General features: G+C 43.3%; 1 protein-coding gene across 1 annotated transcript in view; it reads right to left on the bottom strand.

Annotated features, from left to right (window-relative positions):
• PLCL1 (phospholipase C like 1 (inactive)) overlaps window positions 1-14,419 on the bottom strand; it is a 172,341-nt gene extending 157,922 nt beyond the window's left edge. The window contains exon 1 of the mRNA XM_075430873.1: window positions 13,944-14,419. Within this exon, the coding sequence (XP_075286988.1) occupies window positions 13,944-14,186 (243 nt within the window). The 5' untranslated portion in view covers window positions 14,187-14,419. The remainder of the gene's footprint in view (window positions 1-13,943) is intronic.
• Between the last annotated feature and the right edge of the window lie 93 nt (window positions 14,420-14,512).

Genomic DNA, 14,512 nt, shown 5'->3' with positions numbered 1-14,512 from the left:
GGCAGACACATCCGACAGCACCAACCTCCTGTGTTCCCAACTTCTAACACCAGACACTGGCTTCACAGAACGCACAAAGTACGGCTAAACAGGATGAAGCTTTCACACACAAATTACCCTTGCTTACAGAAAAAACTGACAGGACAAGTGTTACGCAAAAAGTAGAACTGGGTTCATGACACATTTCCCCCTTCCCTGTGCCCCAGTCCAAGGGAAGGATTTTGTAGGTCCATCACCACCTCTGTAGTCTATATTAGTAGGTACTCCAATACCGTCCTGTATCTCCCTGCATTTTGGCTCCAAGCATATGCTATAGTAATTAACAGAAGCAGCATCTTCTCCAGCAGAGTATTTATATAGAATTACACAGGAAAGGTCCCTGCAGTTGACTCTCTACAAGCTTCACTTTATCTTCTGGCCAAATAGTCCTTCCCCTACAAGCACACTATTGCACAACACAAAACATACTTTAAAGTGAGCAGAAGGAGGGAATTATTTCCTAGGCTGTTCTCTTCCAACTCTTTGAATACTTCTAGGTGCAGTTAAACTTTTCTTCTTGCTTTTCACACCTCCCCGAACAAAGTACAGTGATGCCCTCAGGGAAGAAGGCACTCCAACAGATCTGTAAAACCAAATACAAATCCATCATCCTAACAAGTCAATTAAGCAGCTAGGCATGGCTGGAAGTGGCCTGCTGGGAGCTACAGTGGTAAAGTTCTCATACAGTACACAAACTCTGTGAAGACAACAAACCGAAAACAGTCAACAGCAAAAGTAGTATTAATCGTTATTATCACTGGAAACACCATGAAGCTTATCTCACAAGTTCAACAACCACTTGAGAAGAGCAGAAACTCTCCCTAGTGTGTTGCCTGGATTATTTTACTGCTATTGATCACTAAATCATCACAGAGAGAAAAAGCTGGCATTCTTTGGTTGTTAGTGGCTCATCCGACATCATTAGAAACACATTTAACAGCTCTAATGTGTCCAGCCATCTCAGATCCTTCCAGAAGGATGCTTAACAACTCCCTGGTGTCTGGAGTCTTAAATGCTCATGCAGTAAGCTTCTCCAGCCTTTTCTAGAAGGGATATAAAATTCTAATTGCAGTGGAACTGCCACTACCAATACAGCCGAGTGTGACAGGTACCCCAAATACTTTCTTGATACAGGAAAATCTTCTATACAGCAACCAGAACATGCATTATACATGCAGTGGCAAAACACTAAAAAAATCCCACATACAAAAGAAACAAACAAAGCCCACAGTATTTCAAAAAAATATGATGAAGGGAGGAAATCAAGATTTGTAACAGCCCAAAATCTGGTGTACAGCTGAGTAGTCAAGACCCCTAACTGAGAAGCATCTGATGATACCAAGTAATACAAACACGTGGCATGTTTACGTCTTTTCTACAATATTATTCTCTTTGATATCATTTACCTCCTTATTTGCATTCATACATTAGTTACTTTATTGGAGCATAACAAACCCAAAGCTGTAATGCAGAGTTCTACCCAAACACTGCCCATAGATTTAGTTATCAACCTGTGACTAGAAACGTCCAAAGGTCCTGAAGAGAAAATGCACTACAAACAGCCACTAAAAATACACATAGGCATGACAACCAGTCACTTAAGCAAGCAAACAATAAAAACCCACCAGATCCATGCACTGTTTTGTTAATTCACCAGTATAGCTGACATTTTCTATACAGTCAGGAAGATGAAAGAACAATTTCCACTGTCCAAACTGCAAGTAACTGGCATTTTTCCACAGGGGGCATTCACTGGTCCCATCCTGAAAGATGGCATTCATTTACAGCTGCCAATATTCAGCACTCACAAAGATAACGTTCACTTTTGATACCAAGAGTTTTGCCAAAGGCTCCCGAATAGTCTTTTCTACCTAAACCCGGTATGGATCAAATCCTGCTTCAATGCAACAAGCTGAAGTAAGAATAAACAGAGCCACAGGCCCGCAACACCTCTGAGCGAGCAGTTCTGTTGGCATGAGGGAGCTCTGGAGGGCCATTAGCCACAGCAGCACCAGAGAGTCTGCACCTCTCCTTCTGCAGAGGGCAGTGCAACCACCAGCTCAGGCTGAAGGCAAGCACACCAGTTTCCCAGCCAGCTCACCGCCCTCTGGATGCGACGTTTGCTCTTGTGCACTCTCTGGTCATTCTGACACATTTTTTCATCTCCATCTTCCAAGAAAAGGGCCCTTGGCTTTTGTCCACACAGAATCTTATTTTATTTAACAACTAACTTAAATCGCTATGAGGACAACCTAGTACCAGCTTTAGTTTTAGCTAACTCCTAGATAATTCACTTTCACAAAAATCTTTTTAAATAAACCATTGTAACTTGTATTTACAGTAGGCCAAAAAGAGTAGGAGTTAACTAAAAAAAGTACTTGCAATACAGGTAAGTTATCTGGCAGTGAAAACCATACTTTGCCTTCTAATACACCTATCTACCTCTGCTGCAACGCTGAATTAAAACAGTCTTTTTTCCTTTTAAAAAAAAAATTGTATTTTGCAATAATTACTAATTTTAGCTCTTGGGTTCACTAAAGGAAATCACATTACCACTTCCCACTGCTAAAATTGTGTAATAGTGCAAAATTTAGCCTGAAAAGTCAATTTAATATGTTTTATGAATTTCTATTAGCATGCAAAATATATGCGATACATACATAGGTAGATGGATGGGAAGATAATGAACTGAGCAAGTGGAACTATGTTCTTTTGAACATACAGATATCCAGACATGTAAACACTTCAGTGTTTTCCTCGAGTGATATTTGGAGAACTGTGCAATATGTGCTCCTGGCTGCAATATGCCACAACACAAGCTAGAGACATTCTGCAATCCCTGAGTAGGTGTACAGATCGGTAAACAAAGTAAATGGCATTTGAAATGAAATTTAAAGTTCTGGGTTATACCACATCCAAACCACACAAATGGCGCATCTCAGCAGGGTCATGTCTTTTGCCTCACAATTGTTTAAACAAGGCAGAAAACGCTGCAACCTTTTTACGCTAGAAAGCCATTCTTTCCTCTCCTCTCCCAGTGAATGGAACACTGTGCCCACACTGTTCCTTTCAAATCCTCAAATTTCTAAAAACGATGCCAAGTGCACTTGCAGTAGGATATAGCTCAGTTTATTCAAGCTGAGAATCTGTGGAGAAGTTAAAAGCTGGTCTGAAGGAAATACGCAGTTCCCTCTTTGCAAAGAAGGGATGTGTGGAAGCCAGACACCAGGTATATACCAATTTTCTTAAGAAAGCTAAGACAAAATGTATGGTCCTCTCCTATTTGGAAGGCAAGGTACTGCTATAGGATCCGAGTGTACTCTTAAGCTTCAGGGTTTTTACTTCACAGCATGAATCTATGGTTAAAAAATGGTTGGAAAAAAAAAAAAGCAACTCTCCAAAGTCGGCAGGTATTGCTGCAGGGAACGCTCCTCCTTGGCGACCAAGGGTACTGGGAGAATGTTCTGAAGTCGATGAATGGGCTCTGATTTGGTCTCAGTGAGATCTGGATCAATCCCTTAAAACTACTTACTTCTAAGCATTATTCCTGTCCATCAGACTTGTGTACCTCACCAGTCTGTATGAAGGTGCCTCCCTCTCATGCACAGAGATGTAGCGGAAAAAAGTACTGAATATGAACAGAATTGTTAATATGCATTCAGCACACAGACCCTGCAGCAGCACTGCCAAGCAAATAACTCACAGCAAGTGCATTTGTTTATTGAGTCATCTCTATTTTTTTCTCAGCTCTAACAGCAACTTACTCTTTTTTGTGTTTCTAATAAGAGCAACTGTTCTTTGGAAACAATCCCCTAAAATTCGTTCTTCAGCAGTAATGTTGTTCAGGTTTAAAGCAATCCAGTTTTGCCAAACAAACCTCACCTAGCTCAAAGCAGGATCAGCATAACAAAGTCAACAACAATTTAAGTCTTTAGGAGCCTGAAAAAGAAAATTTCAAAGTAAAATAACAGGGTTTAGTGACTGGGTATTTGTGTTTGACCCACTCCCTCCTCCAATGATGGCAATGGGAAAATTGCCACTGATTTCAGAGACTGCAGAAACTATGTTTATACTCTAAATCTGCATTGCTTTAGGGAGCAACTGCCACTGCGAATCGTAACACTCCAAGAAAGAAATTCACAAGCTCTGTATGCTATGACTTGCATTTTCAAATCATACACAAGTACAACCAATTTTACATAACACCAGAAGACAGAACTTCCTTCAGAACGCATCCACACGTATTTCCCAGAACAAATCTGTCTTCACCCCAGAGCCCAGACTCGGGTGCTGCCCGCAGAGGGAGGCCAGCCCTGGCAGACCTCAGGCACAGCAAACCCACTGAAGGCTGCATGGCTTCCAGGCAGTCTCCGGGACTCGGCTCCATCTACCACAGAACACCAAATGTTTGCAGAAAGTCTTTTTTCATACGCTTAATGAATTCCAACATCTATTTTTTTAGTCAGTGCTCACAGAATTTTTTATTACAGTATTTATACCAGGTAGCCTGGAGGTGTGTCATACTCCAATGGAAGAGGATTCCTTTAATAAAGTATTACATTTGTTAAATGAATCTAATAAGCTCCTACATAATCTTATTTGGAAAAAGAAAAGAGATCTTACAGTAATTCACTCATAGTGCTCTCTCCTGATAGCTCTGGCTTGAAGAGATCAGCAGTCACTTTAGCTGAGCAAAATGCAACTTCTAATCAGGTATTTATGTAAATTGTTATAAAATTAAATCAAAAGAACAAAGAAAGTGAAATCGCATGGCTCTTCCAAACAAAAGCACAGTTTATAAAAACATGTAATGCAAGAACCCAGAACTCATCTACATTTACAATGAGAGTTGCCTACACTGCATTTTGCAAGTGTCTTAAGAGAAAATCTAATGTGAAGCAAAACATGACGCTTTTTATTCTTCTATGTAAATAGCAACAGTAGGCTAAAACTGACAGAATCCACCAAGAAAATCTCTCAAAAAAATATCCCGACAACAAAACCAAAATTAACACACCACTGTGATACTAACTTACAATGCTAAACCTTGTCTATAAGCAGTGGGGGTGTGGAAAGCTTCACAGGAGATGCCCAAATGGCTTTGGAGCTGCCCCAGAATGGGTGGTGAGCTTCATGCGGGGAGAGAGGGATGCAAGGAATCAGATTCAACCATCGAGCCAGCAAGAGCAGGACCGAGGCAGCCATCGCTCATCCTCCTCCCATTCCCTCCACCAGAGCTGCTTGTGGCACAAAAATACCCTCTGGGCTCCCAGTAGCGAACTTGCGCCCTCGGGCAGAGCCCCCCACTCCACCCCAAAACTCTGCATCATTCAGCCACCACTCCTCTTAATACCTACACACGTACGTGCCCAAGAGACCACCACACCAGAGCAATTCAGCCCAGGCAATAAACTAGTATTTTTCGTCTGCCCTGCACAACTTTCCCCAGGGGAGAACTCAGCGCTGGGTTTCCAAACAACATCCCCACAGCTGTGCTCCAGGCTCTGGAGTCCTGGCTGCTGCCCTGCACCTTGTCTCTACTCTGCTTGTGCGCTCTTGGCTAGCTCCAGACTCCGCTGCCCGAGCTCCCAGACAGGCTCCCCGGTTTTGTTTCAGCCTTGCCTGCTACCCATGACAGCCTCCCCTCCCAGCAGGGTTTGGATTACGCAGAATCCACTTTTCTGAACTTCACCGGAGCTTCTAGACATGCTCTCACGCTGCTCTGCTCCGTGGCTGTCCCGGTTACTTGAGCACTAGCATCCAATTCCTGATCGAGGAGCTTACTTCCTATTGCTATGTACTTCCTACATTCTTCTTGCAAAGATGGTGTGGCCAATATTCTCACCTGGTCACTACAGCACACATACTCCCCAAAATGTGTTGGCTTTGCAGCAGGATACAATGGTACGGCATTTCTTAAATTCACAGGGTCTTTTTCATCAATACACCTGGCAGAACTTTTGGTTTGTTTGGCTGTTTTTTGGTTTGTTCGGTTTTTTTAAGCAGATAGATACACCTTCTAGGAGATGCATCAACACAGAACACAGAGAAAGGTACACCAGCATACACAAAAGCAAGATGCATACAGCCACATTTGCATAAGCAGCAGGCCTCTCGAACTAGAAATGCATCCTGCATTTTATTTAAGCAACTCTCTTTTTGTTGTGTTTTCCCCCCAAACTATCTGTAAGAGCCAAATGAGATAAAAAATCTTCTGTAGCTTCCAATCAAAACAGATCAGCAATCCATCAAAACTGTCTAATGAATTAAAAACATGCTATGCCTACCTGTAATACAACACAGGTAACTAGATCCAAATTATGCTGGGAGGATCGCTGCCCAACATAGCCTGATAGACTTTGGGTCCATAAAATAATAACCCATGAGCACTATACTTTATCTGATTCTAGACTTCTTTGAAATGTCTGTAGTTAAGTAGCCAGCTTCATACTGAATGGATATCAGACATATTTATTGCCTATGCAGAAGTTGCATCCAAGTTACTAAAAAAAACTTCCAGTGAAGGACAATTTTGGAGTCGTGTTTATCCACCACACTGCTTCTTCTGTAGTCATTTACAACCATGCAAATCAACACATGACAACTTCGCAGTACTCAAACCAATTCCCACTTTGTGTGAATCTCTGAACAAGGTACTGGGCAGCAAAGACGTGCTCCGTTTGCCCCTCGAAGAAGTACCAGAGCAGCACAACACAGGTCAACCAGGAGGGATGAGATCTAGCAGGATGGAGATCCTTGGGGGAATAATAGTATGAATACAACGAACATTTTCTGTAGCTGGTTTTGCTGGGATTATCCAAGGCGTGGTGTGAGTGTTGGTGTGAGCGTTAGTACTCCCCTGAGCACCCAGCTCGGGAGGAGGCTCAAACCTTCATGGTATACATTTACAGCTAGAACATTTTTTAAAAACCTCTCAGTACAGTAGCAAAGCAGTAATGCTTTGGTGCCAGCTACCTTTCAGACTTCGATGCACCTCTAAATAGGCATGTCACAATAACACTACCTGACACATGCTGTCCAAAATAATCCCAAGACTAATTATGTTGATGTAAGTGGATCTGGAACAGGAATATTTTATCTCCGTTTGAGTTCAGTTAACTCTTTAAATTGGGGCCTGTACACAGTCTTAATGACTGGAGACTTTCAACTTAATACATGTGTTAACAGTGAACCACAACTAAATGAAGTCATTACAATAATCTCAGTAATTTAAACACGTTTCAGGATGGGGCCTAATAATCACTAAACTGCAAATTGCTAACATAAAAAGATTCCCCCAGAAGGCCGTACTCCACATAAGTAGACTTCAAAACCAAAAATGTTTCTGATACAGGAAGATTTAAGAACACGGCTTTGACTGTAAATACACTCCTACACCAATACATACAAAGATATCAGTCCTCAGAACTTCTTAGTATTCGGTACACACATTTAGTCTTTTGTGGAACTTAACTTCTTAATCGAGTCTGAGTAGCTCCTAAGCTGTCACACATGTCAAAACCCCCACGTCACATTGACTAAGAGAAGAAATAAGCTAGAATACATGTGTAATAAAAAGTTATATTAATCATCATTCCCCATTTCTTAGAAAAAATCACTAAGGTATTACCAAAAAATTACACCTACCAGGTGAATCCTGGAAAGAAAAAAAATAGGCTGATTTAGCAGATCATGCTCGTAAATCTAATGTTTCACCACAGAGGATGCATTATTGGTTCTACAGCAACTGCCTTAATTTTCACATATACCGTGGGGAAGGACAGAAAAAAAATACCGTTTACTCAAATAAACATTTTTGTTACACATGGAGTTGATCTCAGTGGAACTACAAAACGAATAAAATATTATCATAAGAAACAGGATCTGCATCTCTGTACAGATATGAAACCTTAGTTTTATTAACAGCCACATAACATATTTGGAAGACAGTAGAAAGGATTCCTCCACCGCTGCTCTACCCACCAGCACCATTACTGCAACAAAGCATTATTTTTATTTGTTATTTATATACTTCTGCAAAACAGTCTTTCTGCACACAACATACTGTAAAAACAAATCAACCAGTATCATCAACAACTTCTCTTATTCCTGACCATAACAGCTCCTGTTTACCTAGCAAACCTTCAAACGACTTCCTGAAAAGACCCTCCAGAGCTTGTGTTTGCAGATCGATGGACTTGCTGGTATCCTACAGCAAGAATATTGTCCCACCAGTTTGAAAAAGGTCACCTTTAGGGAATTTCAGTGGAAGACATTCAAATAACCTTGACTATTGCAACTCTGTATGGAAAAATACCACAAACACAATGCTATTATCCACCTCTACCCACACGTTTAATGAGACAGCTATTCATGCGTTACATTAGGTGCTACACGGAACCAACTGACAAGAAAACTACTCCAGAGTCAGCAGGCAGCATAACAGGCAAATTTGCTATAAACTTTCATAGAAGCAGTTTGCCTTGGATGTAGGTTGTTGGGTTGTTTGGGTTTTTTTGAAAGTACTAACTACAGTTTACACAGGTTGGTGTAAATGCTCCCATTGATTTCAAGAGACTTTTAACCAGGCCCCAAGCTCTCCTTGAGCAGAAGTTTAATATTTTTTTTATTTGACTGCAGAGATGGTTAGAAATCAGTATTACTGTATTTCGTGGCAAATCCAACCATCAGAAACAGTAAGTCCAAATTAAACACAAACAATTCCAAGAATTTGAATGGAAAGAAGACTTAGATCCTTCTCACTACAATGTCATCACCTTAGGCACAGCCATACTGGACCTGCCAAATGCTACTTTCTTTTCAGGGAAGAGGTGGGGGTTAAACCTCAGTCTGAAACACCTACTGCCCTCCATTAGAAAGGATCTCAGTGATAAATGCAACAGTTCCATAGAAAAACCATCCATCTTCAGTGATACTAACTACTGGATATAATTAATTTGACAAAAGTAGGTTTACAGCCAGTACAGGTTCTGTTCAAACCAGTCTTCAGTAGATGCTTATGAAAAAACAGTGGTGTATGGGATACAGGCAGAGTGTTATGAAAATATTATAAAGACTACAAACAGTATGCCACAGCAATCCAAAACATATCTCAAAAATGCTTCGCTTCTGTAAAGCTGGCAAAAAAAATATAGAATTAATTCTAAATAACTAATTAACAGAGAAGATTCTTTTCATTCGTGAAAAAAATTTTACACTAGGAATAATGGAAAACAGTCTTCTGTGTCTCTTAACAGTGTGTTTAGGTTTTTCATAACAAATAGGTAGTACCAATAGCGGATTAGAGAAAGGTCAATCCAGGCTGCTATCCCAGCTACAGGAGTACATGCACAGGGAGACCCATAAGAAGCAGCAAAGCACAAAGCGATCACTCCTCTGCTGTAGCTTCCCAGTGTTCAACCGCTTGTAGTTCAGGGGCTTTCTGAGCCAGATGCTCCTGGCGCACTGTGCAGCTCCCCTCCATCAATCTGTCATTTTGAACCTGCTTGAACCCATTTACATTTCTGACTGCACAGCTTTCTGTGCCTGTTAAGTGCATGGTTTAATCACATGCTGCGTCAGAAAATACTTTTATTTTAAACCTGCTGCTATGTAACTATCACTGGGTTTCCCCTACTTAACATTCTGCGAACGAGAATGATTATCAGTTCCCTGCTTCTCTCTCCACAATGTTTGGGAATTTGCATATATTAAAATATCACCCGCCGGTTACCTTTTTCCAGGCCAGTCTGATGGATTTCTCATTTTGTGGCAGCCTTTCCATGGCTAGGCATGTCATTCTTGCCCCTCTCTATACCTCTTTAGGCTCCACTGTGTTCTTTAACATATTCTCTACCCAAGTATTTTCACCTTTTTTCAGGTTACTGAGGAATATGCCAAAGAATGCAGCTGTGGTAAAACCACCATTAGGGTATCAACTAATCAATCAGTTTTAGTGAATCTTACTCAAGTCACAGGTCTAGATTATTAAGCAGCAAGTAAAAGTAAACTTACACAGCAAAAAGCTAAGTAAGAGTCACCAGAGAATCATCACAGTCTTGAAAAACTCTACTGTCTTCTGAAAAAAAAGTCATGTTGCATAAACAGATGTATCATGCATTTAAAACACAAATTCTGTCACACTTCAGAACGCAAGCTGAAAGAAACTAAGCCTCATTCTTTTTTTACTGTAGGTTTGCGTTTTTTAAAGCTAAAAATGTCACTAGGGTAAATACAACTTCTTGAAACAAGACAGCTGGCTATCTTGATACACTTCCACTGATGGATTCAATTGCAAAACCCTAATCCTTGCGGTTCCTGTGCTACGAGCATATGACAGGCAAGGGCAACTCAACGGGCTTTTAAAGAAAAAAAAAACCCAACTGTGCATGAAACAGAAGCAAATAGTCTTTGGAAGATCTTCAGTCTCATAGCTCTGCTGTGACTGAAGTTAAGAGTCTGAGTCTGCAGTCCCTGCTTCAGGTTCACTTCATGGGCGTAGTCTGCTGTGAGGGGCATCACACAGAGCTGCGTTACCTGCTGCAGTATCTTGACACAAAGATCCACGAAGAAAAAAACAACCACACGGCCCCGAAAGTTGGTATTGCATGCAAAGAAAGCAGAGAGAGGCCTGATAAGAACTGACAGGAAAGTATTTTGGTAAAAAGTTACAAAATATTTCAGTAGGCTTTACCTAACAAATTACACAGCCTTCCTACCCATTTATTAAAATTCTTGTACATGGCAATGCCACAAGGAACGAGCCAGAAGGTAAACACCACCAGTCACCTCTGTTTAAAGCCCCACATGGGAAGGCTTGCAAAGCATTACATGTAAAGAAAGAAGAATTCCAGTCCTTCCAGCACTGTCTTCCATTCTCCTGACCTAAAAGTGGTTGCAATTAACAGTTCATTTGCAAACAATTGGCCCTGGATCATTCACAAGAAAAAAAATTGAAACACCTGGCAAATAATTTAGCCGAAGCAGGATCCATCTTCAGGCTGCTTCAAAAAAATGGTCAAATTCCACGTTCTCTTCCCTTTCTCTAATTTTGTCTCCCAACCACTACACCCTGCTGACTTCAGGCTTCGTGGCAAAAACGCTTTCTTGCTCCAGTTCTGCAGTAAGACCGTGCACCCCTTCCTTGCATTAAAAAAAACACCAAAACAAAGAACCCAAAAGCAACAACTAATGCACATGTATTATGGAAGTTTTCTAGGGCACAAGAGTGGCTGCAACTATTTCTCATTTTAATGCTGTTTCAAATCTATCTCAATCTACAAAGCTGTGAACATTAGCAAAACAGGAATAAACATACTCCTGCTTCTTCTTATATAAATGAGTGCTCTTGTTTCTGAAGCCAAATACAGAGCACATGAATGCACTGAAGATTACCTAAAGGGTTCATATTTTGTTTGCAGTATAGGCCAAATGTAACTGGCTGCTGGAAAGGTTTTTAAAGCAAGTCCCTGTTCAGTCCTTTACACTTCACAGTTATACTGTGGATGTCAAAACGTTCCAATGTAAACAAGCCCGGCTTCCACTGGAATCGGGCTCTCAGACGCTAACCTCGAAACTTGCAGAGCTCTAAAAGATAGCTGGGAAAAAAAGGCTGTGAAAAGTATACTCTGATCATCTACATCTACAGAATTTTAACTTCTTGCTCAATTCAACAAGACCACTCACCTAAAGTACACCTTTAAATAATTGGGAGAGAAATGGGAAAACAGGGCAAGAGTGTTCAACTCCTGCAGAGTAAGCGCTTGGTTGTCCTTGGCTTTCTCAAACCCCCTTTTTTCAGCTGATAAGTTCAGCTTAAAGAAAACAATGGAATACCATTCTGACTATGGATTTATATGAACACACAGACATTTTAGAGTAAAAGAAATATAACAGAACATCATAAAATTCATTCCCCTGTAAAATGTACAATGCTTAAACAGGTTCAGGGCTTTAAAGTCCTGAAAAAACAGAAGAGGTAAAATAAATTGGGGGGATTTATCTTAATTCCACCTAAAATTTGCCTTCAACACCTGATGAACATTTCCTAGGACATCAGAAATTCCTGAAAGATACAAATTATTTAATTCCTACCCCAAATTACAAGTATTTCCCATTCACTAGTATGACGCCAAAGGAAAACTGTGATAACAAACACTTTTATATTACACACCACTGAGAAAGAGTTGTAGGAAAATAAATGTTAACACTCTGTATGGTGTCCCAACCTCATAGCTTAGAGATGCACAGCCTGCAAATATTCAAGTTCAGTTATCTGCTATCAGGCACAACCATGTTATCTAATTTAATTAATCAACTTCACAGGTGAATTTAAGATGAATTATGGTATTTTTCATTCCATTTCTGTAAGAACATTCCAGGCCATTACAGTGACTGGAATAGTTTTCTAGTTTCCAGACTGCATAGGCATCCTTTGTTCTAAAAGCAATGCTGTCCTAGAAATCAAATTTCCCCTCCTACAGTATTCAATCCATTGACCTTATCAGCCCATCCCAGTTACCCTTCCTCGCACCTGCCCCAGTTCGAATGCACTGTTCCCAAGCACAGGAAACAAGAGTTTACCCAGTATGCCAGATGAGGCCTTATGTAACAACATCGATACTTTCTTATCTCTACCAGAAATCTCTCTGCTGATAAACACCATCCCAGGATGTATGTCAAGAGATTTCCTCCAGCTGGAAGGCAGATCATTATCACTCTCAGCAGTATTGCTAAACATCAACCTGCAGTGAAAATGCTACCCAGTCATTACAACTTCTCTACCACCTAGAACTGGCATAGTCTGTAAAAACAATCCTATGTTCTTCAGTTTAAATCCAAGATGGTGTATTTCCAATTTTTGAAACCTTCACACAATTCCGAGAGAAAATACCATTTCCACACCAGAAGACTTACAGACCTTTGGTCCTGATTTAGTAAAGCATTTGAGTAACTTCAGATGGGCAGCATTCCCATCACGTTCAGCGGATGCCTTTAGAAGACTAAAGCCACACTTCAATGTTTTGTTTGACTTAACAGGTTAACATTTCAAGGTGGAGCTTTCACAGGGTCCTCTGGGCTCTTCTGCACTTAAGTAACTTGGTATACTCGGAACGTTAAAGCTTACAATGCAAAAAGCAAATATTCGTTAAAGCTTTAAAATGCAAAAAGCAAATATTTTCTTTGTCCCTTCCTCCTCTGGATAGATATACCAAGCTCTAAGAGCGTTCTTTGCTTTCTGCCTTCAGCTAGAGCTCAGCCCCTTCACCCATTGGCAGAAGTGAAATCTCATTTTCCACCGTCCTCCTGATGCCTTCCAAGCGCAAATCCCCACCAGAGGACCACGCGTGACCACACGCTAAACCAGGTTTGCCCGGGAGACTACATTCATCGTCTCCCCAGAAACTAGCGATTAGCCTACTACTCGCAACCGGTTTATAAACCGCACGGTTTATTCTTAAAAACTGAGCTGGAGTAAACCCTCCACGTGAACACCCTCACCAGGCGGCGTTCCTCACCAGACCGTGACGGAGGCGGGGGTGTTTCGGAGCACACGCACCCTGTTCGTTCCACGCGGAGGGTGCCGCACCCGCGGCGCTGCCCCGCGCAGCCTCCACACACGCCGCCTGTTCGTTCGCGACACCGCGTATCGTGCTACTCCACGCAAACCACCGCCGCAGCAGCTACTCCTCCTGCCTCCGGGCCCTTCGTAAACATTAGAGAAGCGCAGATACGAGCCGCCACGCAACTTCTCAACTCCGCGGGAAGACTCGGGGCGGGCGGGACCCCGGCACCCCTCGGCGGCGGCCGGCTCGGGGCCCCGCTCCCCCGGGACAGGACCCCTCTGGCCGGGCGCAGGCAGGGCAGCCGCCCCGGAGAGCCCGGCGGCAGCTTCCCGCCCTTACCTTGATGATGCTGCTCCGGCGCGGGGTGGCCTTGGCCGCCTCCAGCAGGCAGGCGTCGGGGGGCTCGGGCGCTGCCGCCGGTGCCAGGCCGCCGACGGCCGAGACGCCGCTGCGGCGTTCCCGCCTCCTGCCCGCCGCCGCGTCCAGCGGAGCCGGCTCGGGCTCCTCCTCGGCGCGGTGAGCGGCGTCGGGAGGGGCGCGGCCCGCCGCCGGCTGCTCCCCGCTGCCGGCAGCCTCTGCCATCGCCCCGCCGAGCGGCGCCGGCTCCTCCGGGGCGCTGAGGGGGCGGGGGGCGCACGGACACGCCGCACCCCCACACACACACAGCGGGACGGCGCTCCCCTCACGGCGCGGCGCCAACTTTCCCCGGAGGAGCCATCCCCGTCCCCCGCAGCCGAGGGTGCCCGGGCGGGACTCGGCAGCCCCCGCGGCGCCGGAGGAGCGGAGCGGGGAGGCGGGGAGGGCGGGCGGCGGGGCCGTGCGCCCGGCGGAGCGGGAGCGGAGCAGCGCCGTGCGGGCGCGCGCGCAGGAAGTGCCGCCGCGGCACCGGCTCTGTTGTGACAGGGGCC

Source organism: Opisthocomus hoazin, chromosome 9, assembly GCF_030867145.1.
Source record: "Opisthocomus hoazin isolate bOpiHoa1 chromosome 9, bOpiHoa1.hap1, whole genome shotgun sequence".
NCBI lineage: Eukaryota > Metazoa > Chordata > Aves > Opisthocomiformes > Opisthocomidae > Opisthocomus > Opisthocomus hoazin.
Note: the sequence above shows the minus strand (reverse complement) of the source record. Positions and strands in the feature narration are given on the sequence as shown.